Source organism: Amia ocellicauda, chromosome 19 (genome assembly GCF_036373705.1).
Source record: "Amia ocellicauda isolate fAmiCal2 chromosome 19, fAmiCal2.hap1, whole genome shotgun sequence".
NCBI lineage: Eukaryota > Metazoa > Chordata > Actinopteri > Amiiformes > Amiidae > Amia > Amia ocellicauda.
This window is the reverse complement of record NC_089868.1, coordinates 16,673,327-16,699,455: the sequence shown is the minus strand read 5'-3', so window position 1 is coordinate 16,699,455 and position 26,129 is coordinate 16,673,327. Positions and strand designations below refer to the sequence as shown.

At 43.1% G+C, this 26,129-nt stretch overlaps 5 protein-coding genes across 8 annotated transcripts in view; 4 read left to right on the top strand and 1 right to left on the bottom strand.

Annotated features, from left to right (window-relative positions):
- The window catches only part of tesk2 (testis associated actin remodelling kinase 2), a 31,875-nt gene extending 27,806 nt beyond the window's left edge, over nt 1–4,069 (top strand). Inside the window, exon 11 of the mRNA XM_066692456.1 lies at nt 262–4,069. Coding sequence (XP_066548553.1) covers nt 262–1,259 — 998 coding nt within the window. The 3' untranslated portion in view covers nt 1,260–4,069. The remainder of the gene's footprint in view (nt 1–261) is intronic.
- On the bottom strand, nt 4,070–10,319 carry toe1 (target of EGR1, exonuclease). Its single transcript, XM_066692461.1, has 8 exons — nt 10,185–10,319; nt 9,773–9,926; nt 9,644–9,684; nt 9,250–9,346; nt 8,875–9,033; nt 8,388–8,647; nt 8,097–8,259; nt 4,070–5,364 (listed from the first exon to the last, which is right to left on the bottom strand). The coding sequence occupies exons 2-8, from the start codon at nt 9,881–9,883 to the stop codon at nt 4,666–4,668; spliced, it is 1,530 nt and encodes a 509-aa protein (XP_066548558.1). The 5' UTR covers nt 9,884–9,926; nt 10,185–10,319; the 3' UTR covers nt 4,070–4,665.
- On the top strand, nt 10,237–13,303 carry LOC136714845 (THAP domain-containing protein 2). Of its 2 annotated transcripts, XM_066692467.1 has the most exons (5): nt 10,237–10,325; nt 10,660–10,864; nt 11,014–11,164; nt 11,546–11,727; nt 11,912–13,303. In XM_066692467.1, the coding sequence occupies exons 1-5, from the start codon at nt 10,237–10,239 to the stop codon at nt 12,254–12,256; spliced, it is 972 nt and encodes a 323-aa protein (XP_066548564.1). In that variant the 3' UTR covers nt 12,257–13,303. The 2 variants fall into 2 exon arrangements, with proteins under 2 accessions (XP_066548564.1, XP_066548563.1); XM_066692466.1 differs by lacking the exon at nt 10,237–10,325 and having other exon boundaries at nt 10,464–10,864.
- Nucleotides 13,304–13,490: 187 nt separating this feature from the next.
- On the top strand, nt 13,491–21,268 carry mutyh (mutY DNA glycosylase). 2 transcript variants are annotated; one of them, XM_066692460.1, is made up of 16 exons: nt 13,491–13,886; nt 14,102–14,232; nt 14,492–14,625; nt 14,757–14,796; nt 14,890–14,963; nt 15,085–15,126; nt 15,241–15,312; nt 15,412–15,525; nt 15,773–15,870; nt 16,024–16,168; nt 16,861–16,948; nt 17,993–18,181; nt 18,388–18,536; nt 19,179–19,346; nt 19,518–19,568; nt 19,804–21,268. In XM_066692460.1, exons 2-16 carry the CDS (start codon nt 14,118–14,120, stop codon nt 19,966–19,968), a joined length of 1,644 nt encoding a protein of 547 aa, XP_066548557.1. In that variant the 5' UTR covers nt 13,491–13,886; nt 14,102–14,117; the 3' UTR covers nt 19,969–21,268. The 2 variants fall into 2 exon arrangements, with proteins under 2 accessions (XP_066548557.1, XP_066548556.1); XM_066692459.1 differs by having other exon boundaries at nt 13,491–14,232.
- A 938-nt stretch (nt 21,269–22,206) lies between these two features.
- On the top strand, nt 22,207–26,037 carry selenop2 (selenoprotein P2). 2 transcript variants are annotated; one of them, XM_066691953.1, is made up of 5 exons: nt 22,292–22,374; nt 22,672–22,984; nt 23,413–23,625; nt 23,984–24,095; nt 24,720–26,037. In XM_066691953.1, exons 2-5 carry the CDS (start codon nt 22,773–22,775, stop codon nt 24,984–24,986), a joined length of 804 nt encoding a protein of 267 aa, XP_066548050.1. In that variant the 5' UTR covers nt 22,292–22,374; nt 22,672–22,772; the 3' UTR covers nt 24,987–26,037. The 2 variants fall into 2 exon arrangements, with proteins under 2 accessions (XP_066548051.1, XP_066548050.1); XM_066691954.1 differs by lacking the exon at nt 23,984–24,095 and having other exon boundaries at nt 22,207–22,374; nt 24,720–24,862.
- The last annotated feature ends 92 nt before the right edge of the window (nt 26,038–26,129 follow it).

Genomic DNA, 26,129 nt, shown 5'->3' with positions numbered 1-26,129 from the left:
GTTGATCAGTAAGTGTTCAGTTTTGTATTCGACAATCCTTGTACAGTAGCCACAAGAACTGGACAAAAGGTGTTATACTGCCATCTGGTGTTTGTATATGTATTCCCTATTGTGTTTTTGTATTTTTTGTATTTTTTGTGGTTAATGTAGCTTATACCTTTTTATGTAACCTGATTTGGTGTTTTATTTCCCCATTTAAAAGGTATGTAAATCTTGCATGGCAAAAAGCTTAATTCCTTCTTGTTCTCTGTTTCTCTGAAGGTCCAGGTGAGAAGGGCCAAGGAATTAAGAGGTTAAACTCGCTGGGGCTGCAGGACACCAAGATCCCCCCCAAGTCTCCGCGCCCCCGGAGGAACATCTGGCTCTCACGCAGCCAGTCCGACATCTTCTCCCGTAAGCCGGGCCGCAAGATCAACGTCCAGGACCCATACTACACCCCCAGCAGAGCGGGGACGGGGGGGCGCAAGATCAACCCCTTCAACGCCCGCGAGGACCTGAAGGGCGGGAAGATCAAGTTCTTCGACATGCCCAGCAAGTCGGTGTTCTCGCTGATGTTCGACCTACACTCCCCCCAGAGCGGCCTGGTCATGTCCCAGCCGCCGTTCCGGCACGCCGCGGGCGCGGGCGGCCCAGACTGCTGGCAGGACCCCTTTCTGCTGTGTGGCCGCCGCTGCCACTCGCTGCCCGTCTCCCCCGAGATGCCGTCCCAGGACTACTTTGGAGTGGGGGGCACGGGGCTCTCCTCCACGGTCTGTAGGTGCGACCCGGTGCCGCTGGGTAACGAGGTGCGGCAGAAGGTGGTGGGAGGCCCAGGAGGGAAGTACTCCGTGCCCGAGATCCCTCCTTACAGGCCCAGACCGGAGGAGGACGACAACTTGGCTTCCTCTCTGCCCTCCCCTGCCGATCGAAGCGAGGCCATGGACTGCTCCGACGACGAACAGTTCTACCCCGCTGTGGACCAGCTGAGCCTGCCAGCCAGCTACACGGGCACAGAGAACGGCACCTCAGACAGGAGCCTGGCCTCGGCCTGTGAAGCCATGGAGGCAGAGGACGAGGAGCAAATGCAGGGGGACAGCCGCACGCTGTCGGACACGGGCCACACGGGCGCCACCAAGTCCTCCTTCAGTCTCGCCATCTCTGTTCAGCCCGACTGCTCTGAGGAGCCCTTCAGTCTCTCCGAGGAGGACTACGGCCCCATCGTCCTGGCTCCCTGTGTCCCCTCGAGGCCGGGGGACATCCAGGCCAAGTGTGACATTTAAACCGCTCCGTAATACAGAAGTACAGAAATCAAATGTAAGGGTTGATTTTCAAGGTGATTGATACCCCTCTAATGTAAGACTAACATGGTCCTTTTAATTATTGATCTGCGTACAGATTTTGTTTTAAGTAGTTACTATAATTTAACATACAGCAAAAATGTCAGATGGATGAGTATTTTATTTCGTTTTTTATTTTTCAACCTGTTGAAATAAGGAATCTCTTAACGTCGACAGTCTTATGACTGGGCAGAGAACAGGAACCAGGAAAGGAAATCTGCTCCAGCTACCTGAATGAATGGTGGCTAGATTTGGCTGAATTTGATTTTTTTAGATAAAACTGTCTTTTTGAAACTTCCCTTTAATTCACAATTCACAAATCCTACTGAAGATTAAACTTCGACTGCCCCCACACAGGCACTCCACTGTATGTCATATATATTTACACATTGAAATGCTTCAGTGCAGAGAATATACTAGCACAGTGGATTCTGATGTTCTTCTAATTATATGTATGACATTGTTCCAAAGAAACCACTACATTTTGTGGCCATTAAGCTAGCTGCTGAAAGACTTGTATATTCGTCAGCATCACCCATCCACTCCACCCCCGCGAACATGTGTTGAGTGCCAGTGTGGTTTGTGAACTGCTCAGATGGTTTGGGCCTCACAGTGTCTTAATGAAGTATTTTCAGTTGCCTGGTAGTCAACGAAGGTGTTTTGTAACAGGCGGTCAGTTTAAGAACTGCATTAAAACTTAAATTGTTTAATTGGTCACATGTATTTCCTTTAGGGCAATTTTTTTACCCTTCCTAAGTTTAACTTAAAATGAAGACATTTGAACTCACTGCAATTACAAATGTTATGTATGAGCTCCTTATTTTGTCTCGACACATTTCACAGGAATGTACCCGAGTTCTGCTCTTGCAAACTGTTTTCCCGAAGCCTGATTTGTTTCAATGACCTGCATTTTGTCTTTTATTTATATTCTAACTATATTAGTAAATAAATTGGACATACCTTCAGCACAAACCATACTGTACTGAATACATACTGAAACTATTTATTTAGCTTGAAAGATGTCACTAAATTAAAGTGAGTAAAATAGACATTCCTTGAAGGTTGTTTTCAGATGTGGGAAAGTGAGTCAGATATGTTCTAAATCACTTATTCTGAGTACCTAGTTTTATAGTACTGGTTGAACAATTCAAGTACAATTTTATAATCTTCCCAACACTGATGCCTCTTAAAGTAAATAACTGGAGCAGTTTTATGGAATAGTAATCTTCATTTTGTTTAAACTTTAAACCCACAAAGATTTGTATAATTTCCATTTTCCTGGTATTAAAATGGTATGCAGGTACAATACCAGAATGCCTCTGTCTTAGCAGAGTTTACTTTTCTGAACCAGGTAAAAGTCAGAGAGGAGGGTTTTTTTGTGCCATTTAATTTCCCATGTGATTACAAGAAATATCGCAGCAGGTTTGACTCGCAATAGATCAGTTAATGCCATGCAGCATGGATGAAAGAATCTGTAAAGCAACCAGAAGATTTTTAAAACTAAATGTTCCATTCTGTTCTTGTATAGACATTATGGTGCTACAGTGCCTGGCCTTTAACTGCCTAAATGTTATTTATTTTTAAAATCTATATACTTTCAAACTACCTTTAACCCTACCCATAAACATGTGTAACATTTAGCACTAGAAAGCCAGTTACGTTTACAATTTTAAACATTTTGCCTTCCCCTGAAATATTCAATTGAACCCATTAGTTGGCATTCTGACTGTTCAAATTTGTTCTCCATAAACGCTTAACAAAATTACTGTATGTGGGGAAAACGCATTTAAATACTTTTTAATGTATGATCCAGTTTCTATAAAGTCTTTTCAGATTGTACACTGTAATATATAATTTATTTTTATATGTGAAATTCAGAATGAAGTGGTTTTGTTTATACTGCACTGGTATGAAAACAGTGATGGAAAGTCTCCCACATGCAAAAAAAACACAAATGCTTCTTACAAGTATATTGACTGTCTTTCTCAGTGTTTTAATCGTCCAGTATATTTAGTTGATCTGTAGTTGGCCAGTTTTGTGATAATCTGGTCTCCTGCCCCAGTCATGTAGGATTAGAAACCCATTCCATAGGTGAGCTGAGCAGGCAGGGCAACTCGGCACGGATCTCTCATCTTCACATGCACTGTCTTCAGCCACATAACAGGTCCGTTGGATGTGTCCTGTTACTACTTAACAATGGTAAATCACACTTGAAAAGATTACATATAGATATATATATATGTATATATATCCTCGTCTGCATTTGTTAATTAATGCAATTTTTGTCACTACATTTCTATGCAATAAAGAATAACTGCAATGGGATATTCAATTAAAGAGTTTTAAATAAAAAGTCTATTTTGATATTTATGAAGTTTTGCTATGTCTTATTAAAATTGCTGCAAAGCTGTGGTTATTCCGAGTTCTAAGATATGTGTTAATATCGCTTTTTTGTAAAATATTTGTTCTATTGGGGAAGAAGAAGAAGAAGAAGAAGAAGAAAAACCTGATTGTTGTCCTACCCATGTCCTGTTTTTTAATTTTATTCTGTGGTTCTGGCTCTTGTTTTATTGATGTGGCAGGGTGATGTATTGATGTTAATTTCTACCAGAACTGCAGTGGTTAAAATAAACCAAAGACAAATAAGGTTAAGAAATGTTCATAATTCTGGCTTTTTTTTTTTTAAATACAATATCTATATATTAGCACATTGTATTCCCGATCGCTTTCAAATAAATTTTTTCAAAGAACAATTGTCTTTTTTTTTTTGGTCAGACCCACAAACAACATTATGGACGCCAACCTAGTCTCTACTTGTCGTCCTTTTCAACCATGCTCAGAGATCCAACATTTATGGACCAAGTAATTATTAGTTCATGATTAAGTATACAGTCGTGATGAAATTCAGAACGGTTATCAAAAGCTTTACTGTCTGAAACAGGCCGAGCAAATATGTTTTAAACTAGTAGTATTTGCAGTTGGTAATCTATAAAAAGTGATTCCTCCCTTGGTAAACTATAGGTACACAGTGTTACTGATGTTTAAATGGAAATTAAAGTCACTGCTGGGTTCATTTGGGTCCCAGTTACACCCAAAAGTGTACAGAAGCAGTTTTGACATGTGAAACCCCATGATTCAATCTTCTACAGCCCCTCCAGCGCTGATGCACAAACTGCACAATACTATTACTGGAAAACAATTTCTGGATTTGACTCCTATACCTTAAACTCATTTATTGTATATAGATATAGATCTCATTTGACGCAAGATGCATTCAACACAGGGAGGGAAGATTAAAAAGAAAAGAAAGCTACTGGCGTCCCAGTTTTATCCTCCATCTACTCAATGTTCAGCTCTTGCCCCAGACCACTTCCATCTTTTGCGTGTGGGCCTTGGAGGACTTGGAGAAGGCGCTCTTGACGATCTGCAGGGGCACAGACTTGCCACTGAGGTACACTTTGTTCAGGCAGTCTGGAAGACAGATCTCTGAGCTGGCGTCGTCCTCCCTGCTCTTCAGACTGGCGATGTACGAGAAGATGTACCCGGTCATGAAGGCGTCGAACCCGGCTCTGTGAGTCCCGCCCTCTGCCTTCTTTACTGTGCTCCCATCTTTCTCTCCCGCTGCCGTTTTCCCATCTTTCTCCCCGTCCTGTCGAGTCGCATCTGCTGCTGCCACGGCCTGGGACTCGCTGTTCCCGTTTTCCACCTGTCCCCCCGCTTCCTCCTCCACATCCATTTCGGCATCTTTCGCCGCGTCTTCCCCTTCTGATGCCTCTGCTTGGGACCCCATGTTTGTCCGCTCTCCCCCGGGGGCCACCGTCTCGTCCCTGGTCCCTCCCTGCACAGAGGTCTCCTCCGTGCACACTTGTTTGCAGGGAGGTGTGCTCTCTCCCTCGATCGTGGCAGCCTCCTTCAGAGCTGCTCTCTGCTTCCTTTTGAGCTTCTTCTTCCTCTTCTTGTCCTCCTTGTTCTTCTCATCTTGTTCGATGATGAGGTCGGTGTTGTGAGACATGGTGCATTCGGATCCGTTTGGACACCAGCCATAGGCCTGTCAAAGACAATTTAAGTATTTCTGGGTAACAAGAATGTAATGTGCTTTGCTGCAGTGCCGTGCTTTTTATAACTATACAATAGAAAGACATGTATACAGTATTGTGCAAACGTTTTAGGAAGGTGTGAAAAAATGCTGTAAGGTAAGAATGCTTTCAAAAAGACATGTTAATAGATTATATTTATCAATTAACTAAATGCAAAGTGAGTGAACAGAGACATCTACATCAAATCCATATTTGGTGTGACCACCCTTTGCCTTCAAAACAGCATCAATTCTTCTAGGTACACTTGCACAAAGTCAGGGATTTTGTAGGCATATAGTCAGGTGTTTGATTAAACAATTATACCAAACAGGTGCTAATGATTATCAATTCAATATGTAGGTAGAAACACAATCATTAACTGAATCAGAAACAGCTGTGTAGGAGGAATAAAACTGGGTGAGGAACAGCCAAACTCCGTTAACAAGGTGAGGCTGCTGAAGACTGTCAAAAGTCATACACCATGGCAAGACTGAGCACAGCAACAAGACACAAGGTAGTTATAAAGCATCAGCAAGGTCTCTCCGAGGCAGACAGGGGTTTCCAGATGTGCTGCCCAAACTCTTTTGAAGAAGCACAGAAAAACGGGCAACGTTGAGGACCGCAGACACAGTGGTCGGCCAAGGAAACTTACTGCAGCAGATGAAAGACACATCATGTTTACTTCCCTTCGTAATCAGAACATGTCCAGCAGTGCCATCAGCTCAAAATTGGCAGAAAACAGTGGGACCCTGGTACACCCATCTACTGTCCGGAGAAGTCTGCTCAGAAGTGGCCTTCATGGAAGATTTGCGGCCAAAAAGCCATACCTCCGACATGGAAACAAGGCCAAGCGACTCAACTATGCATGAAAACACAGGAACTGGGGAGCAGAAAAATGGCAGCAGGTGCTCTGGACTGATGAGTCAAAATGTGAAATGTGGCTGTAGCAGAAGGCAGTTTGTTCGCTGAAGGGCTGGAGAGCGGTACACGAATGAGCGTCAGTGAAACATGGTGGAGGTTCCTTGCAAGTTTGGGGCTGCATTTCTGCACATGGAGTTGGGGATTTGGTCAGAATGAATGGTCTCCTCAATGCTGAGAAGTACAGCAGATACTTATCCATCATGTGATACCATCAGGGAGGCATCTGATTGGCCCCACATTTATTCTGCAGCATGACAACGACCCCAACCATACAGTGACAGTCATTAAGATCTATCTTCAGTGTAAAGAAGAACAAGGAGTCCTGGAAGTGATGGTATGGCCCCCACAGAGCCCTGATCTCAACCTTTCGTACAAATTTTGAATTTTATTTTAAATCTGGTGAGATCTGAATTGACCTTTTGAGATTTCAAAGAAAGAGATATGTAGGTCACCCCCACCCGCTTTTCATACTCAACGAGAATACAGCACAGAGATCCCATTGGTGGAGCAGCGCAGATCTGCAGAAATCTGCGCTACACGAACGCAACCAGTATGGCTGTAGAGTCCCCACCGCCTGCAGCTGCACAAGTAATGGAAAAATTGCAACTAGCGCCTATATCAAAAAGACACCACTCCCAAATTTGGTATTATTTTGATAAAAAAAAAAAAAAAAGGAGAACCAATTGACAAACGGATCTGTCTGGCTTGTAAAAAGAAAGTTCCATTGAAAAATGGAAACACTTATTACCTCCCAGAAAGTTTGCAGCTGCAAAAGAAGCACAGCAATACACAGCAAGAATCCAGGAAAATGTTGTTATTCCTGTTAATCTTGGTGCCGAGGTAAAATGATGATAATGATGATGATGATGCCACTTAGTGCTAATCTTCAAAGCACAAGCGCACAAGCTGCACCCCCCCACCTCATTCGCTAAACCCCACCTGCAAGCACGCCTGACAATACGCAATGCCCCCCCCCCCCCCCACTCAACAATTCAATATCGGACTGCTACTTTCAAACCTAAAGTAGTGTAATATAAAAATGCATAGAAGTGCATGTGAAAAATATAACTATCCTTTAATGCCTAAGATTAAAATTCAGTTTATGCAGTAGTTTGTACTCAATGTAAAGCTGTATTTTTAGTAATGATAAAGTTCAAGCACTTAAGTGTGATTTTTTGTCATATTATATATTTAAATCAACTAAACTGTTAGAAAAATCTTTCACTTTTTAATGTTCTGGGGACTGGGGCTAAAAATCTTAGTTTAATGTGCTGGAGATCCAGCAGTTAGATTTGTACACGTTCTTTGATACTGAATGACATCAAACACTAACTAATAAAATGTTTTGGAGTATGGCACAATCCCCACCACTAACAAAGACCTAACTTGATGGATGCAATTAATCCTAAAACATGATTCAAGTTCAATGTTTTTCTATCAGATGTTTGGTCTATCATTGACTTGGATATATGGAAATGATAAACAGAAGGCATAATCACAATGTTTATTACAGTTATTTTAATATTACTTAATAGTACCTTTATGCATGTTATGCCCTATTATAGGCATATACATACAACAATTATGATTAATTTCCCAATAGGATTAAATGTTTGTGCCATTGTAAACAATCCCTATGTATCGTATCGTAGATATCGTAATCGTAGGGAAAAACAGGATTCAGTAATCAAAACCAGAAATTTTGATATTGTGGCAACCCTACTCCTGATGAAGCCAGTGAGGCTGCTAGCCCCTCTACGGGGAGGACCGAGGGGATACTCACGGAGAAGCGTAGACAGATGTCGAGCGGCCCGTCCTCACTGGCCCCCTCGGTGCAGGGCCTGTAGTCGATGTAGCTGCAGAGACGCCCTGAGTAGTTGCAGAACTCCAGGAAGAGATGGGGGCCACTGCTGGCAGCTTCCACAGACTTGCAATTCTCCCTTTTGCTAGAGAAAAAGCAAGAAACCACTTTATCTTTTGCCTACATCAGGTTGAATTATTTATTTTACAGAAACGGAAGTCAAATTCTCTGCAGACAGTGATGTACTTGTGTCACATCACGGTCGATACACACCACTTCTTGTAGGCGTACTCCAGGTAGGATGCCATGAAGCGCATCTCGTACTCTGAGGCATACTTGGTGTCAAAGACCCCCGCTGGAAACATCTCGGAGAGGTCTGCCGTGAAGGTGGACAGGCGTTCGGGCAGGTGTGCGTAGAAGCACTGGTACAAGAAGACCAGGTCAATCAGCCCATTGTGAAGCACCAGCGGCTTCTTGGCCCGCAGCAGCTCCAGGAACAGCGCCCGCATCGTCTGGCCATGCACATCCCCTCCCTGCAGCACCAGACAACAGGGAAATTACACCCAACACTGCAGGCCGAAACACAACACTGCAGTGCTCACCGTTCACTGAACAACCTCAGCAGGACTTGTCTTCTGCTAAGGTCACGGCCAGTACAGGAAACCATTTCTAGATGCCCACTCAAACCCCATGCCAGTCCAAGAGCAGTTTGTGAGTCATACAAACCTGCTGTATATCAAGACTTCTCCACACTCCTCACCTTGTCATTTCCCTTGCAGTAGGGGATGCCCTGGGCGTACTGCTTGTTGAAGTCGAAGCCATGCTGCACAAGGAACTGCACGGACTGCGGCTCGATGATGTAATCCTCCATGCAGAGCAGCGTCAGGTTGTATACCTGGACCAGGTACGTGTCATCGGCCTGGAACCACAGAGGAGCCACTCAGAGGTGTACAGGCAAGAGAAGCACAAGAGGTGACGGGAATGTGCTCTCTATTAACCTCTCTCCGACAAAACCACATGATTTTGACAGAGGGTTAAAATCTTTCTTTTCACCCCTTCTTCTCCTATTACAACCACCCACTCTGCATCTGAAGTATTATAAAGCAATATCTAGAAGAACCCCAGGACAACTTACTTTGGTCTCAAGTTTCTTGAAACAAGCGAAGCCCAAAGACAGAACTGAGCGGGTTCTCGCAGCGTGGCATATGGCTTTGTATCGATCTTCAATACATCTTTTAAAAAAGAAAAATTAAAAAGTGGCGTGCTTAGTAAAAGACCAATCATAACTTAAAATAAACATAAGATTGAGCCTAAATCTTCAGTGTTCAGGTATTTTATGGATTTTAATAGGAGGGACATGTATGTATTTAATTAATTACATTATGTGTACAATACTGTGTTACTATTTCCCATCTCAGATCAATAACTTCAATTTTCCAAACAGGAATGTAAGTAATAAGAACAGTTTTGTATTTCTTCTTACTTTGTATTTTTTAAAAAGGTTAAAACAGAGGTTAGAAACAACTCACTGTGCCAGTAAAGCTTTTCTTGATCCCAGACCACTTAATTCCTAAGAGTAAGAAGAAAAATGACATTATTTATTGTTAATTCTGCATTATAGTATTGACAGTCAACGACAACCTCAAAGCCATACTCACCGTGTCCAGTGCAACGAAAGTGGAGGTTTTTATAGCCAGTAGCATTGCTGGCCAAAGCTCCTTGAAATTGTTGTTCTGGACATCAATGACAGGCACAGTCATAGAAGTCATCTTTCCTTGTGCTGGTGTATATTATTATTTCACTGATGGAAATCTACAGGATGACAGAGCCAGCAAGTTTCAATTTCAGATAAGCAGAGGACGCAGACTTCAGATGAAAGGTTGCTTCTTAGATGTGTGCAATGCTAGATCTCTACGTTGTTATTTGACACGGTAGTCTCTTTATACAATCACTAGTGAAGCCCAATAATTGTTGCAAACCCGGGCTGGTTAACATCTAATTCCAATGCATTAGAAGAAATTCAACGATACGAAGTCATTACATCCTAAATCTCAGTCTTAAACAATCTACCTTCCCAACTCCAGATCGTCTCTTGGTTTACAGCAGATGCAGCACCGAGCCCATGCTTCTCATTTTGTTTTGTTTTCTTTTGTCGGGGTCCTTCTCTCGTCTCATTCACGTGGAAAAAACGTTGTACGGTTTGCAGGTTTGGTGTGTGTTAAACCAAACAAGAAAACAACTAAGGATTTAAACGTGTAAAAAGCTGTGAATAATCTGCATACTTATTTCCGCCTTCCGTGCGAAAAACCGTTTAAACCGTGTTTATAATCCGGCAAAAGAACGGGCACCTATCACCCATGACGTCATTTAAACTAGACGCTAAACGCATAGTCGCCATTTTGGCTCAAATCTAAGTTTTGGGTTTTCAGTGCTTTTGCTAACGTTACCCTTTTTGTCTGAACGGCATTTGATACCAGTTTTGTTGGCGCCACCTGTGATAGAGAGGCGTTTGGGGCTGTTTCTGATTATTTCTGATTCCTTGTAGGTTCTCTCCAAAACAAGTTGGGAGCTTTGCACTGAACTTCTGCACAGGCACAGACATGGGAGGATGCTCCGCACCAAACTGCTCCAATTCCACCACCATCGGGAAACAGCTGTTCCGCTTCCCCAAAGATCCAGAACGAATGAGGAGATGGGTGATCAACTGCCGGCGTGATTTCGTGCCCACTCCCTGCTCCAGATTGTGCCAGGCAAGTTGAAATGAATCCTCCTCGTCATTATTAGAATGTAGTTCTTGGCACTTTTTATGATATTGGTTGAACGGTTTTAATGCGGTTTTTTTAATGAGCAACGTGTCTGTTTGGAGATGCATCACTGGAAGTCTTTTTGAAATGCCCAGGACCATTTTGAGGAGAGCCAGTTTGAGGAAATCGCCAGGTCTCCTGCAGGAGGGAGGAAACTGAAGCCCAATGCCATCCCCACTCTCTTTGACGTGCCTGACCCGCCCTCGCCCATCTCTGCCAATCTCCCACCTCTAAAATTAGATCCTGGTAAATGTCATTGCCACCTTATGAGCCATCCTTATCCTGGACACTAGGCTGAGTCTATAATATTGCATGCCACAAAGTGTATACTCTTTATATGATTATTTTTGTTATTGTTGCAGTTTTGTTGCCATTTTTGTCATTTTGTTTTCTCGTGCTGGACATGGGCTTTAGAACAAGCATTTAAAATGAAAATATGTGAAGATAACCGCTTAGTTGCACAAAGACCTTCACTATTTTGGTTTTAAAGTGTGAACTCTGCAGGGGTTTTTATTTATTTATATTTTATACAGCAATGCACGAGGGATGGCACTGGGAGACTGTGCAAGATGGCCGATGTTTGTAGCCCACGGTGAGTGACCGCTGCTCTGTGTGTTGTCTGTGCAGCGGAGAAGGAGCAGACCTTGGTGGATCACGGCTACGCTCGCCGGCAGCCCAAAGGAACCGAAGGAGAGGACAGCGAGGCCAGCAACCAGAAGAGCGAGGAGGAGATCGCCTGCAGGCTGTGTCAGCAGTACAAGGCCCAGCTGGAGCAGCAGCAGCAACACACGGCCCGTCTGCAAAGAGAGGTCAGTCCTCCGGAGAGAAAAGCTGATCGCTTGCAACCCGTCTTGAATTACACAATCTTCTGCAGGCTTTGTCTCTGCTTGTTTTCGACCTCCAGGATCCATAGTCCTATAAGCATGTAGCACAGTGTGGTAGAGTGACCTGCCCAAGATTGTGAGAAATATGATGTCTGTTTCTTTACCATAGGCTGAAGAGATGAAGAAAAAACTGAACAAGCTCAACAAGATAGAGAAAGGACTGCAGATGTTCCTGTTTGATGACCAGATCCGCGCCCTGACGCTAGCGAAGCGCTCTCGCCGGGCTGTGTGGTCCCAGGACACGGTGCTGACCGCCCGGCGGATCCGGGGGGCCGTGGGGGTGAAAGGCTACGAGTTCCTCCGGGAGCTGGGGTACCCTCTCCCCTCGTACAGGACACTGTGTAACCGAATGGAACCCAAAATTATGACGCCGCCTACCATGCAAGATGAGTTGGCAGCAATCGGGCTCTGCGAAGTAGTGGACAAAATTACTCCGTTGTCCGAAATGGATTGAGTGTTTTAAGGATTTTTGCTCATATCCATTTGGAAGAAATATGACGGCTTACTCTTAACACATAGATGGTGGAAGAAAAGGGGTTTGAAAGCTTTCACCGAGAACCTGTTAGGTAATTAAAATGTGTTGTTGGCTGCTTTGTGCTGAGAAAGGGATTCGATCAATATCTGAGGGGTGTGAGTTACACAGGTCACTTTTTTTCCATACCTGTTGTTTCAGAAAAAGCATTTGGGATTTTTTCCCTCAGCTTTGGTGTGAAATTTGTATTCATGCACACTTCATTGAAATTGAAGAACTATTTTAAAATAAAACATAGGCTATATGTTGTGCTTCCTGGAAACTTGCAGTGAATCTTAATTTGGATTGGACTCATCCCCTTTTTCTTTTAAGGATATGTTTTTCTTATTACAGTTCCTTGCGGTCAGTGTCATAAGAAGAGACTTGGGTACTTATTTCAGTGATGATCATCATAATTTGTTTTAAATAATTTTGCTTGATTTCTCAAGATTTAATTAAACACGGTCAAAGTGAAGTTAAAGTGACATTTAAAACATTTAATTGAGACTGGGTTTTGTGTGTTGCTGTATGCTAAATCACCTGTTCCCAAATGCATTGAAGCTGTAAAGGCTATTTACAGGGAAAGATGTTCTGATCAAAGGTATTGGAAATCTGGTTCTTATTACTGCAGACTCTCGCAGAGGAGTGGGTTGTTGTAATGGGTATAATTGACAGTGAGATCAAGAAACCCAACCAGTGGTGGGAAAGAAGACACAGCTGTCTGAATAAATGAAATGTTTTTTTTACAAATCAATTCTGAAGGTTTTTGTTTTATTTTTAGGTTTATGCAGCTTTGATTTCTATACATAAAAACTAAAAATAATTATATTCATGCAAAGGGAGGGAACCTTTCTTTTGGGCAAGGCGGATTTAACCTTTTCAGTTTGTATCAAACACGCCATGTGGGGTTTTGCAATTGCTATGTGAAGCATGCCGGTATGAAGTTAAGGATCTTTATTGAAAAATAAAACTGAAATCCTTTCAAAATGGTCGAGTTGTTGCTTGGCTTATGAATCTGCAGGATTAAAACCATTGTTTCTGTGGTGTCTACTTTGCCGTGAAATGGTTCATCTGCAGGTAACAAGAAGGGCGCTCATGCCTGCTGACAACTGCGCGCTTGTGTATTGGGCACACTTGCGGACTGCGCATGCTCACTAAGAGGCTCGTCTGCAGACTCAAAACGCGTGCAAGACCGGCGAAGTCAGACCGCATTAAAACTGCAAACTGTTATTGCACACGGACAAAACTCGTGCATTTGCGCTGCCAGTCCTCGATTATCTTTTGCATTGAATGGGAGCCCGTCCCACTCCGCGCACTGGCGCCACTCCTCCATTGCACCCCGATGACGCGGCGCACTGGCGGGAGAGGTGGCGTGCTGACGCGGGAGTCCGAGTCAACACGCTTCGGCGTGCGAAACAGTGTGCAATTGCAGCAGATGTAGAGACACGTCTGTGTTGCACACATGCAAGCGGATGCATATTTTTAGTCACAGTTGCCATCTTGCACAGACTCGTGAATTGTCTGGACTATAGCTTTATTCCAGAAATGTGTTCTGGCTGCTTCACGTTACAAAGTAAAACTGCATTTTTTTATTTATAATGCTGCACAATGTGTTTTAATAGCATCGTGCAAAAGGCTATTTTTTTTATTGAACTACTTGTTTTTGCAGCGTTACAGATTGCCTGCTGTTGTTCACTTGTATGTGAACACATGTGAGTGCAGTAAAGTGCGTGCAAAGCCGACTGATTAGCTTTACAAGTGTTTCAAAATTGTGCCCTTTCTGTGCAGATCATCACTTTTCAGGATGAGCAGGCTGAGGTCAGCAGTTCAAAATGGGAACAAAGTTGTGTTGGAGAGCGATGAAAACACCAAGAGGTCTCAAAAGAAGAAAACAGCCATTGCCCCAGCAGTGAAAGAAGGTACACAACTACTCTGCAGACACAGACAACAGAGGATTGTTGGCATTTCTGTTTATAACAATTCACAGTGCTCTGAGTCGTGTTAGCTATTACTAGTGTTGGCAGCATTGGTTTTCTGCCATGCAATGCTGTATATTCATAATTTGACTTGGCAGATACATGCAGGATAAAGTACATCTTCTAAGGCTTTGAAATAATCAGGATGTGCACCATATCCCTGAAGTCTGGTCTTCTCAATTCATCTCACCTGTCTCTTCAGAGCCTGCTAGTCTTTCTCTGGCCCAGAATTCCCCTTACCACTTCTTCCAAGCGCTGGATGACATCAGTTCCTTTCGCAGACAGCTGCTGGCATGGTATGACCGGAGCAAGAGGGAGCTACCGTGGAGGACAGCGGTAAGGGGTTGGAGATGGTGGTTCTTTCATACTGACTATATATACATTTTACACTTTATACACTGCTTTTGATCTGTAGTTGTATTACTTTGGTGATCGCTGCAATTCTGTTTGTGTTACGTCTTCCACAGGCTGTAACGGAGTCAGATGTCAACATCAGGACTTACGCAGGTAACTAATGTGTTGTACCTCAGACTTCAGTGTGAAGTGTAATGGAAGTGTTATGTTTTTTTTTAATATACATATATTTGTATTGTTTTTAAGTTTGGGTGTCAGAAATCATGCTGCAGCAGACCCAGGTTGCCACAGTGATTGACTACTACAATAAATGGATAAAGGTAAATGGGGTTTGGAACTGGGTGATGTTTCATTATGGGATTTATTTAATTCTACATGATGTGACTACTTTTTCTTCTGATTCTGATTCAGTTTTTAATTTAGTTATTTTTCTCCTTTCAGAGGTGGCCAACATTAGAAGATCTTGCTTCAGCTACACTGGAGGTGAGGTTTTATGTGATTACATGTTTTAATTATTATTATTTCCTTTGACTGTACACATTGTTCCAGTCTATTCCCCACTGTAATTCGTGGTTTCTCTTCCACTTGTCTACCCAGGAGGTGAATGAGATGTGGGCTGGTCTTGGCTACTACTCCAGAGGCAAGAGATTGCACGAAGGAGCTCAGAAGGTCTGTTTGGATATATGGTTGAGTAACAAGGACACAGTCACAGGCCCTCTAATTGACATAGACATGTTTTGAGCTGTCGCCTTGTCTCTGGGTGGCCAGGTGGTGAGAGAGATGGATGGTCAGATGCCCAAGACTGCAGAAGGCCTGCTGAAGCTTCTGCCAGGAGTGGGCCGCTACACTGCCGGGGCTGTGGCCTCCATCGCACTGGGCCAGGTGGGAGCTATTGTGTGCCCGACCGCACTCCTCACCTGGCACCACTCCCACTAGAGGCCTGCTGGTTGGATGTTGAGTGGCTTCACACATCTTGTTTAGAATCATTTACAGAACCTTAAGTCAAATCATCAAGAGGTTTTTTCACACAAAAAGAAAAGTGGCATCAGTTTTTAGTCCTAATGAAATAAATCCTGGATATCGGTGAGTCTAACATCACCTGCTGTTGCTTTTTTTTAATGTTTAAAAGGCAACAGGAGCAGTAGATGGGAATGTGATTCGGGTGTTCAGCCGTGTGCGTGCCATCGGCGCGGACAGCACCAGTCCTGCGGTCACTGAGGCTCTCTGGTGAGGTTTTGACGAGTCACTTTCAGGCGTTGGTGTGGTTGACATTGTGTAGTGAATAGTATGTCAATAATGGGTATTTTTCTGATTGCTGAGATGTCTGGTCCTGAGTAGGTTGGCTGTTTGTGGTCTTCATTGTGTCTGTGTTTGTCTCAGGACTCTGGCCAACACTCTGGTGGACCCAGACCGGCCTGGCGACTTCAACCAGGCGCTGATGGAGATGGGGGCCCGAGTGTGCACCCCGAAAGGCCCGGTGTGCTCCCAGTGCCCGGTCCAGATGCATTGCAGGGCCTACAGGAAGGTATTGTGCAAACAGCGCCTGATTACTGAAATCAGTGGTTAACTGAAGTGGACCAGCAATCCTATTTGAATCTGGTTTGCGGTGGTCTTGCCTTGGTATTGACTCTGTTCAGCTTACTGACACATTTTAAGTAGACTAACTGCACTCACTTCTTGGAAAAACGCACAAAAACACCTTGTATATGAGCAGTGGTGTCTTGTAGAACAGCTTTAGTGTTTCCTGCTTTCCTCTAGGGGGCACTGTAACATCAGCTCTGCGTTATCCACCTGATACACTCACCACAATCCCAGGATGATGACAAATTGCACAATGCAGTGGGTGTGGTTGTGACAGCAGAATCTAGTTGTATTGTCCATGGGTGAAGCACTGTGGTATCCCACATAAGCATTACAGGGCTGTTTTTTTCAACAAAAAGTCTGGTTGATGAGCCACAAGAGAAGGGAACATGGATCCCATTAACCTGTGGGATGAAGAGGGAATTTCAGCGCTGCTCTATGAATTGCCCTTGATCCCATCAAAAGCAAAACAATATCATGACAAAAACGGACCGTGACTGAGGGTATCAAAGGGTCTAAAATCAAACAATCTGGAGAATCGCATGGACTTTCAACTTCTGTTATGTACAGACAGACTGGTGTCCATCAATAAATGAGTGAGTGTAGTGTTTGAAGTGTGCTCTCTCTGTTGTGTAGGTGGCCGTCAGACAAGAGGAGGGTACCAAAAGACTTCTGGGAAAATCGGCTTTGAAGCCTAGCTCTGCTCCAGATATTGAGGAATGTGGTAGGTTATGAAACGAGCAGTGTAGCTGCAATTGAATCCATTGCCATATGTTTTTACACCTTGCTTTGTGAAATTTAACTAACTACTGTTACAATTTAACCTTTTCCCCAGGTCTGAAGCAGGAAGTTATATAAAGAGCTCTTAAACTTGCTGGGTCAGATTTGAAGAACACTGACATAACGTAATGTAACTTTACAACAAGTGTGCAAGATTATCTGTAAAAAAAATCTCTTGTCTGCAAATACTGATACAGAAAAGACAGGATTTGTGTTTTGTGCTCCCACCCCCCGCCTCGCAAGTCGGGCTGTATCATTAATGATAAACTATGCCTAGCTGAGAGGGTCAGCAAATATTGACCAAAACATTCACCTCCTGTTGCGCTAGGGAGCTGTGTTTGCAGGGTAGCTTTCTGTATCATGTGTCGTGTGACCTTATCACCAGAGTACCAGTAAAACACTCAAAAACAACCACCGTTACGCTCTTTGTCCGGCTGGTCAAAACACAGGATTGGCAGGAGTGGAGTAGGGAGCACTGATAAGTGATCCAAAGATGAGCTTGCAGGATTTGACAGACATCAGGAGTGAAGGTGAATTAAGGCTGGTGTGATGTGCCCTTGTTTACACACACAGGTCTATGGTCTACTGCTCCCCTTCGTGTTACAGGAGAGGTATCTATTTTATAGTAGAAAACTATAGATTCAGTCCAGGTCCTTCCTGTGTTATGCTGATAACAAATTATTTTATGTGACTGCACTGTCTGTATTGTTCACAGAGGTTTTATTTTGTGTTGCCAGACGTTTTTGGAGACTAGATTCAGTGTAGCTAAACTGCCATGCCTCTATTGTGTCTGTGAGTGTGTCTGCTGTGGGTTTGTGGGGGATTGTAGTCATATTTGGCCTGAGCCCAGTTTGAGGTCAGTCGGCTGTTGGCAGGTTGCGAGGGCATCACGTGGGCCTGTGTTCTGAAGCATCGTGCTGTTTGTTAATGGGCACTGGTTTCAGATGTGTTCTTTGGCTTCTATAGTGAGCAACCCCTCTCCACTCAGTCCCTGCAGGTGGCTGTGCCCTGTGCCTGCCATCCTCCCACCCCTGGGACGGCAGCCTGGGGGTGATGAACTTCCCACGGAAGCCTGTGAAGAAGCCGCCCCGCCTGCAGCGCACACTGACCTGCGTCCTGCACCGGGGGGGCCCCAGGACACAGAGGGAATACTTTCTCGTGCAAAGACCCAGCAAAGGTCAGCTGTTAAACACCATACCTCAAAGGCTGTCGCAAGCCAACGGTGGAAATGCTAGGGCGAAAATGCTTTTGAAATTAGACACACAAAAGAAAACTGAAGTCTTGAGAGGCATTTATTACTATTATTCTTGTTATTATGGTGTATATGAGCTCTCAGATGGAGCTGGGGTGCGTACTGTGACAGGTTGCCTTGGGTTTGTGCAGGGTTGCTGGCTGGGATGTGGGAGTTTCCAAGCATGCTCCTGGAGGAGGATTCCTCTGAGATGGAGCAGAGGGGGGCATTGCAGGCACAGGTGGAGAAGGTCCTGGCAACTCCGCTGAGCGAGAAGACTGTTCTGCACTACATTGGAGAAGTGGGTGTTCGATGGTCTGGCCAGCTTACGGTCTTTCTGACTGTAAATACTGAGAGTGCAGTTACAATGTAATGTTCAGAGTGTTTATAGCCGTCAAGTAGGTGTCGCTGACCCCACTCATTCATTTAAAGTAATTCTACTGGTGTTTTCTCTTGCATATGCTAGTTATTTGTCAATTTCTGATGTATAGTCAGCATCAAATTCTGGAGTAGAGTATAATGAGAGGGCTCCCAGATCCAAATACTGAATCATATGCAAGGCTAGCAGATTATATTGGCTACTGAATAATCAACAATATAGCAAATGAGTAGGTATGTCAAACCCTTTGGTACAATTCCACCTCACCACTTCTGTGACCTTGTGGACAACTCGGAAACAACAGGAAGGTTCGTTATCAATTGCCACGTTTACCTCATCCTCTGAAAGTGTCAAGGCAAGGGAAATCAGATGTTTTGAGTCTGCTACAGTCTTCTCAAGTCACAGAAAGAAAGGCACATAAACACAGGTCCTGTATGAGCCTTAATTAATTTATTTAGATTAGTCCAGTATAGTTGCTGGTCAAGCAAACTTGTAATAAAGACTTGTTAAATGATGAAGACCATAGATGTGCAGTGGAAGATTAAGTGTGTTTCCTGTGTGCAGGTTGTGCACGTTTTCTCTCACATCCACCAGACCTACGTGGTGTACGGCTGCACTGTGCCCGGGAGGGCCGACTCGAGCCTTGCAGGAGAGGACGAGGGGGCCCTGGCAGCCCGCTGGCTCACCAACTCCGCCTTCCAGGAAGCAGCCGTGTCCACAGCAATGAAGAAGGTAACTGTCTTATTCGCCGGGGGTGTCCAGAGAGTTGAGCATAGACAGTGGTGTAGTTCCTGTCTTGAGTTTTGAAACATTCTCAGTATTCTTCAGTATGTCTGTTACCTTGAAATTTCCACAGCCCCTATTATGTTGTAGTTATATTTCTATGTGATTTGTCCCTTTTAGGTATTCAAGCTGTATGAGAAAACAGAAAGCACAGAGTCTCGCAGTGCCAAGGTATTTGTATTTCTGAGTGATTAGGGTTTTTATTATTTTTCCGTTTCCTAAGGTCATAATTTATAGTGTATATTTTTTTGTTCATCAATCAATCCAGGTATTTTAGTGAAGAAAGCAGCAGAAGTGTGTGAGGGATAATTTTAGAGATATTCCAGGGTCTAAGTCCTAGATTGTGAGCCGTAAGTGAATGCCTCTTCTTTTCTTTCTTTTGTTTAATAAATGACAATCTTTGAAGGATGGCAAGCGTAAAAGAAGCCCTGATGGTAAGAGTGATAAGCCACACAAATCCCAGAAGGTCAAATCTGGAAAGGAACAAAGCAGTGGGACGAAGCAGCTCTCACTCAGTAAGTTCTTTCGGCCTCCAATCAAGCGAGAGGTTGAAGATGGACTTCATTCTTGACCGAACCTGCTCTGGTCTGAAGTCCAGGATTGAAGATGGGGAGCTATTTTCCACAAAACAAGTAATGTTCCTGAATGTTTGGGAGAAAGACATCGACACCTTCCATGAGAAATTCGATTGAGCAAATCCGTCATGGAGCCAAATCACGGCTTTCCCTCTGTGTTGATTGAAACGTGTTCATGAAAGGCAACATTTCCTGACTGGTTTTTGGATACATGACAAGAACTGGCATCATCCAGTGGTTTGCAGTTTTCAATTTAAGGGGGGATTTTATTCTGCGTTCTCATAATTTATCAGTCTCTAAAATAGTTAAAGTGTTGAGCACCTTTTTAATAAAGTTAGTCAGATTTTTCAGGTCTGTAATACATTTATCTCAACAGAAGAAACAATTGCAGAAAATAATGAAGTACTCAGGACTCCATGGTTTTTACTGTGCTATTTATATATAATGATTAATGTTTTTAGATGGGCTAGTATACAATACTGTAAATGGTTTTCAAAGGTGTTGGCCTCCTGTGCAAATTCTCATCTAGAGAAGTGTTTGCTGCCGCTCCTGTGAGAGCTAGTTGTGGAGGAGGTTATAATCCTTTGACCAAATGTCCAGATCGAGCAGATGTCCACAACCACTGTCACCCCGATGTGTTACTGCATCCTGTCCTGCTGCTTCACTAAAGTCCCTCACAGCTGGGTGAAGTGTGCTGCTCCACACGGTTAAACCTCCTCTCTCGCATCACTGTTTTGATGTGCTCTACCTAACACCTTTACGAACTGAATGCAATTTTTTATTAAGATGTATTTTACGCTTTTATAATGATGCAACATTTTACCATATAATTGTACTACAGAGCCTGCTGAGACAAGCACAGGAAAGTGGGTGTCCCCAGATAGAAAGGCTTTTTAATGACTTATTCAGGTCTTTGGTTTTGATTTGTGTGAGAGTGGAGCCCCTCATTGCAAAACCCTGACATCCCTTTGTCCTGGAGAGACACAGGATACAGAGAAGCTATAGTGCGGTCGTCCTCATTCCCCAGGATGAATTTTAAACGAGGTCAAGGCAGCGAGAAAGCTGTGATCTCAAGCCCCTTGCTGCTCTTATCTGGATAATAATCATGTCTGCATTTGGACACCAAAAACAAATGTACTAGTGACAATGGTATTTGCATTCTAAGCATTAGCTTTGATTCAATGCCCAGTGGTATTTTCTCATCTAAAAGGTGATGGTGGGGGTTGGTTACAAATATATTGTTTTTTAGATTTGTTTTTACAATATAAATGTTAATAAAACATGAATTGTATGAAAGGGCTTATATCCTGTATCCTTTTTAATTTCAAAAATCAAATGCGGTGCATTCTTATCTGTTAAGGCAAGTGAATAACAATGACGTTTGACCATTGATCCTAAAAACATAGTGGCAGTTATTTTCTGTGGTGACCAAGTTATCTTTGTAATTCTATAGTTATTTAGGAGACAAAAAAAAAACCCAGCGGATTTCATATTGCAACACTGCAGATTTTAACACATGCACACACCTCAAATATTTAGACCAAATATTGATTGTGACATCAAGATTTCAGAGTAGTGCCCTTGAAAAATATTTACCAAAGGTAAACTTTCAAAAACAGAAAAAGGCTTCTAACAAAAATCTGTTGTCTGTTAATTATATCATTTATGTTGAGATTACAGTATCAGGTAAGTATAGAAAAATATCTTGTTTTATCTATACATGTATTTGGATGAAGGGGAATTTACGATTTATGTGAAAGATACAAATACCTTTGTATTCTACACTATGCAGGAGACCAATAAACTATTCAGGTATTTGCAAAAGTTGTACATCATTACAACAGCAGTATTTTCACACGATATTTCTTCTCCGACTTAACACTTACCAATTTAAACACCATGAGAAAAGTGCGTTTAAGGTGGGATTTATGTTCACGGTTTCAATGCCTTCTTTATCCTTTTGTTTCACGCCATGAAACGCCTTATTGACTACAATGCAGAAGTTAGCTATTGAGTGATCCGATTTATGCCTGCTTGTATTCATGGGTGGGGGGTTGGGTTCAACAACCGGTTGTACACGATTCATCAGTGTCAATCATTAAGTCTCTCGGTCATCGAGTAGCCAATTTAAAAAAAAAAAAGTTTATATTTGAATGGTAAGTAGGGTAACGATACGGGTTTATGCCTATTGGTTTTCAATGCATGGGTGCCCAGGAATGCGGCCCAGCTCTCAGAGTTCATGGAAAGGTGTGGGTGTCCCAGACCTTCACTGATTGGCTGCTTCGTGCCCCCGAGTGGGAGGAGTCGAATGATTCCGAGGCTCTAGAATTTAAAAAACATTCCGCGATGGAACTGTATCAGCAGAGAGAACAGAGCGGACCGGCGCGACTGTAACCAACAAGGTAATTATAATTACATTTTAAGCTTGACTTCTTTATGGCATAATATTGTGATTTATTTAAAAAAAACGCATAATATTGTTTAAAGAGCGTTCACATTTTAATTTGGCAGTAAATAATATTTCAGTGTGAAAGGTCTTGCATAGGGGATAACCTACATATTTACAATATACGTTTTTTAGGAAGAAATGAATCCTAACTTTAATGAGTTGCTCCAAAACAACAACTTAAATCGTTGCAATTGCACTCTGTTGACGGTCTGTTTGCGTTTGGATTTTAATTTGAATTGCAACACCTTAGCACCCCCTTACATCCCACTACCGACTGACACACACCGGCTCTAGTGGAAGAGGCCCGAGTCGAGCCTGGCTGCCCCCGTCCCAGGAGCGAGGCGCAGAGACATGCCGGGGCTCTGGACCCCGCTGCTGGCCGTCCTGCCGGGGCTGCTGTGGGCGGCGGTGTCCGCAGAGCAAAGCAACTCCACCGCTGTCTGCCGGCCGGCCCCTCGCTGGGAAATCGCCGGCGCGGCCCCCATGGAGGCGCTGCTGGGCCGGGTGGCCGTGGTGGCGCTGCTCAAAGCCAGCTGACAGTTCTGTCTGACGCAGGCCTCCCGGTACGTCAGGGCCAGCTTATAATCATTATGAATTCAAACTGCTTCACAAACAACAACCCTATCCCCATGAATTATACACCCTAGCCTGGACTGAATAATTGAACAGTTGTGGCTAATGTTTCTTTCTATACAGTAAATGAAAATAAATAAGGCAGCTGTGTACAATGTGAAAACTACTTTGCATGAGCTATTTTCACAATCGCACAACACTGACCCACACTGGGGGAAGTGGAGGGAGCAGTGATAACGCCTGGCTTGTGGTTTGTTTCTCTGCATCCATTTACCCCTGTTGGCCCACTATCATTTCATCCAGATAACTAAGATTATCTTTGAGAGAGTTTTGCATAACAAAACTGTGCTGATCGCTTTGTGTTTGATGCAGATAAATGTGCTGGTTTTATCCAATGTGTGTCCCTGTGGCTGACCAGGTTGGGAGGCCTGCGTTCCAAGCTGGCCCGGAGCGGGCTGACGGAGGTGGGCTTCCTCATCGTGAACGAGAAGGACCCCTACTCCAGAGCCATGTTCTGGGAGCTGAAGAGGAGAGCACCGGAGGGGATCCCTGTCTACCAGCAGGCCCTGGTGCAGGCAGATGTCTGGGAGATCCTGCAGGGAGACAAGGATGACTTTCTCATATATGACAGGTAGGGGGCACCCAGACCATGCTACACATGCTAACTTGATTTTTGTAGCCAGTGGTTAACTACTTGACTTAACTTAACTTAACTATAGTGTGTTTTTCTTAACAAATCTGTACAAAGAAGCCCGGTGACTCTTTTTTTTTTTCACACTTTCAAAGATTTAACGTGGTGAATGTTTTCACTGTGACGGCCATTTTAAAGGAACTCTGTGAATCCTGAATATAAATACCACAATGTAAAACTAATATTCTTAATAGCTGTTTTTATTAATCTAATTGGAAGTTGGTGCGGATGTTTTATGCATCCCTGTGTTTGTGTTATTTAGGTCTTTCTCATTGTTTTGACTCTCTTTCCACCCCAGATGTGGTCAGCTGACATTCCACATAGTCCTGCCCTACAGCTTCCTTCACTTCCCCTATATAGAAGCTGCTATTCGCGCTACCTACCTCACAGACATCTGTGGAAACTGCTCTGTGAGTACAGAATATAGAGCAAAAAGCATCTAGTGCAAACTGAATTAGATTTGAATTGGTATTAATACAGAATTAAGGAGTTCTTGTGGTTCTCCTTGGATAAATGATCTTGTCTTTTATATCCGGTGGGCTTTTTTATTGTTGTTGTTATTCAATACAATTAGTTTCTGTCAAAAGCACTTAGTTGCATGATTGATTTTTCTACTAGATACAAATATAACTTAATAGATATGATTTAGTTTGAATTAAGTCACGAATAAGAAACCGTTGAAATGTATTGCATGAATAAAAAGGGGTAAATAAATACCTTATTGGGAATGTTCTTGTTTGCTTTAGTTTGGTGAGAAAATGTATGATGATCCCAAATTAGTCAAACATAATATGTGGGGTTTCTACGAATTGGGGAAAAAATATCAGTGCAATTTAAAAAAAACAGTTAACTCTCGATTTTAATATTTAACTGCTTGGTTGATTTTGTTTCCAATTTTATTAATTTGAATGTTACTGTCAACAATATTCAGTCTGTTTCTGTCACTGTAAGTAAGCCAGGGACATAGTCTGACCACTTCATAATCCAAACCCACACGTAAAGCTTGCCTTTTTTTTTTTTTTCCCCTATTACAGGTGCCTTCAAATTTAACCCAAACTCTGGGATTAAATCACACTCGGGTTTCTAACCAAAGTGATCAAACCACAAATGTTACCACAACTGGACAGCCTCCTAGCCCATTAACAGCAGGGGTCTCGGAGGAAGTTGAGCAATCTGAGGGGGCAGAGAACAGCCACCACTCGCACCATGTGCAAGGCCAAACACACAGCCACCACCCGGGAGGAGGGCCACCCCATCCCAACCAAAACCCCCACTACCACTATGACCACGGCCACCACTAGCTGGCACGTCCATTGAGACAGCAGGGATGTATTTTCAATCCCAGCTTCTCGCGTCTTACTCTGCTTAACTGGGTGCCAGCAATCCAGGCACACTGAGACCCTGTCTACCTTCTCGATCAACAATTCAACGACGAGAACAATCAAAACGACTTTTTCTTTCTGTATTCCACAAGTTATATTTATATTTTGTCTTTTGTTGTTTGAAATGGTGACCCTTGCTGCAGTTTGCGATGTAATATTTGTAACACCCACACCGCTTCCATTATTTACTGTTACACACCTGGCTTATTCCCGTAAAAAAGTTAGTTTTTTTCTTTTTCATTCTATCAAACTAAAGGCATGACTGTTTCACTTGCTGTAGGGATGCACATGATAATACAGTACAGCCATTTACATTTCAATGATGCATACTAGAGCTTAATGTCTCTTTACAAGCAGATCTGCAGGCATACTGCATATTCCCCATTCATGCTATCTATTTTCTAAATTATCCCCCTCCAACTAAATTGAGAAATTCAAGGTTCGATCATCTTGAAGTGTTTTACGCTGAAGCCTGTCAGTCCCGTAAATTAGTGCTCTCGTCTCTCTGATCTTGGCCTCATTCCCTCCCTAAGACATTCATCCTTTTCTGCCACATGTCTGTTAGGTTCTCTCCACTTATCTGCTCCGCTGCACTAAATGAAATCTGCAGTTCAAACTACAGAGTGGCAGCTACAGACTGATATTGTGCAGCAGAGAGGAGTGGCTGGAGATGAACCTGTGACACCAACTCTGAAACACAGTTCAGACTGAGGCAGAGAATGTGTTCCTCAAGCCAAGGGTTTTGTGCCTAGCAGGTTTCAAATGTAATAACACCTAGGTCTTGTGTGTGTATCTATATATATCACCATTATCTCTGCCTTTCTCAATTTTAAATCTAGACATGCAACCCTATACTAATTTGAAATGTGACTATTTGTTACCTATTTAAAACGTGTTTGCATGTTATACAATACTTGTTTTTTGATAGGACAAACATTACTTATTAAAGTGGTTTTATTTGCCAAGCAGATATTCTTTTACAGTGTTATTATAATTTAATAGAAGCTATTATTCCCAAAGAATGCCCATTTTACTTTACAGACCCCACGTGGAGAGAATCTT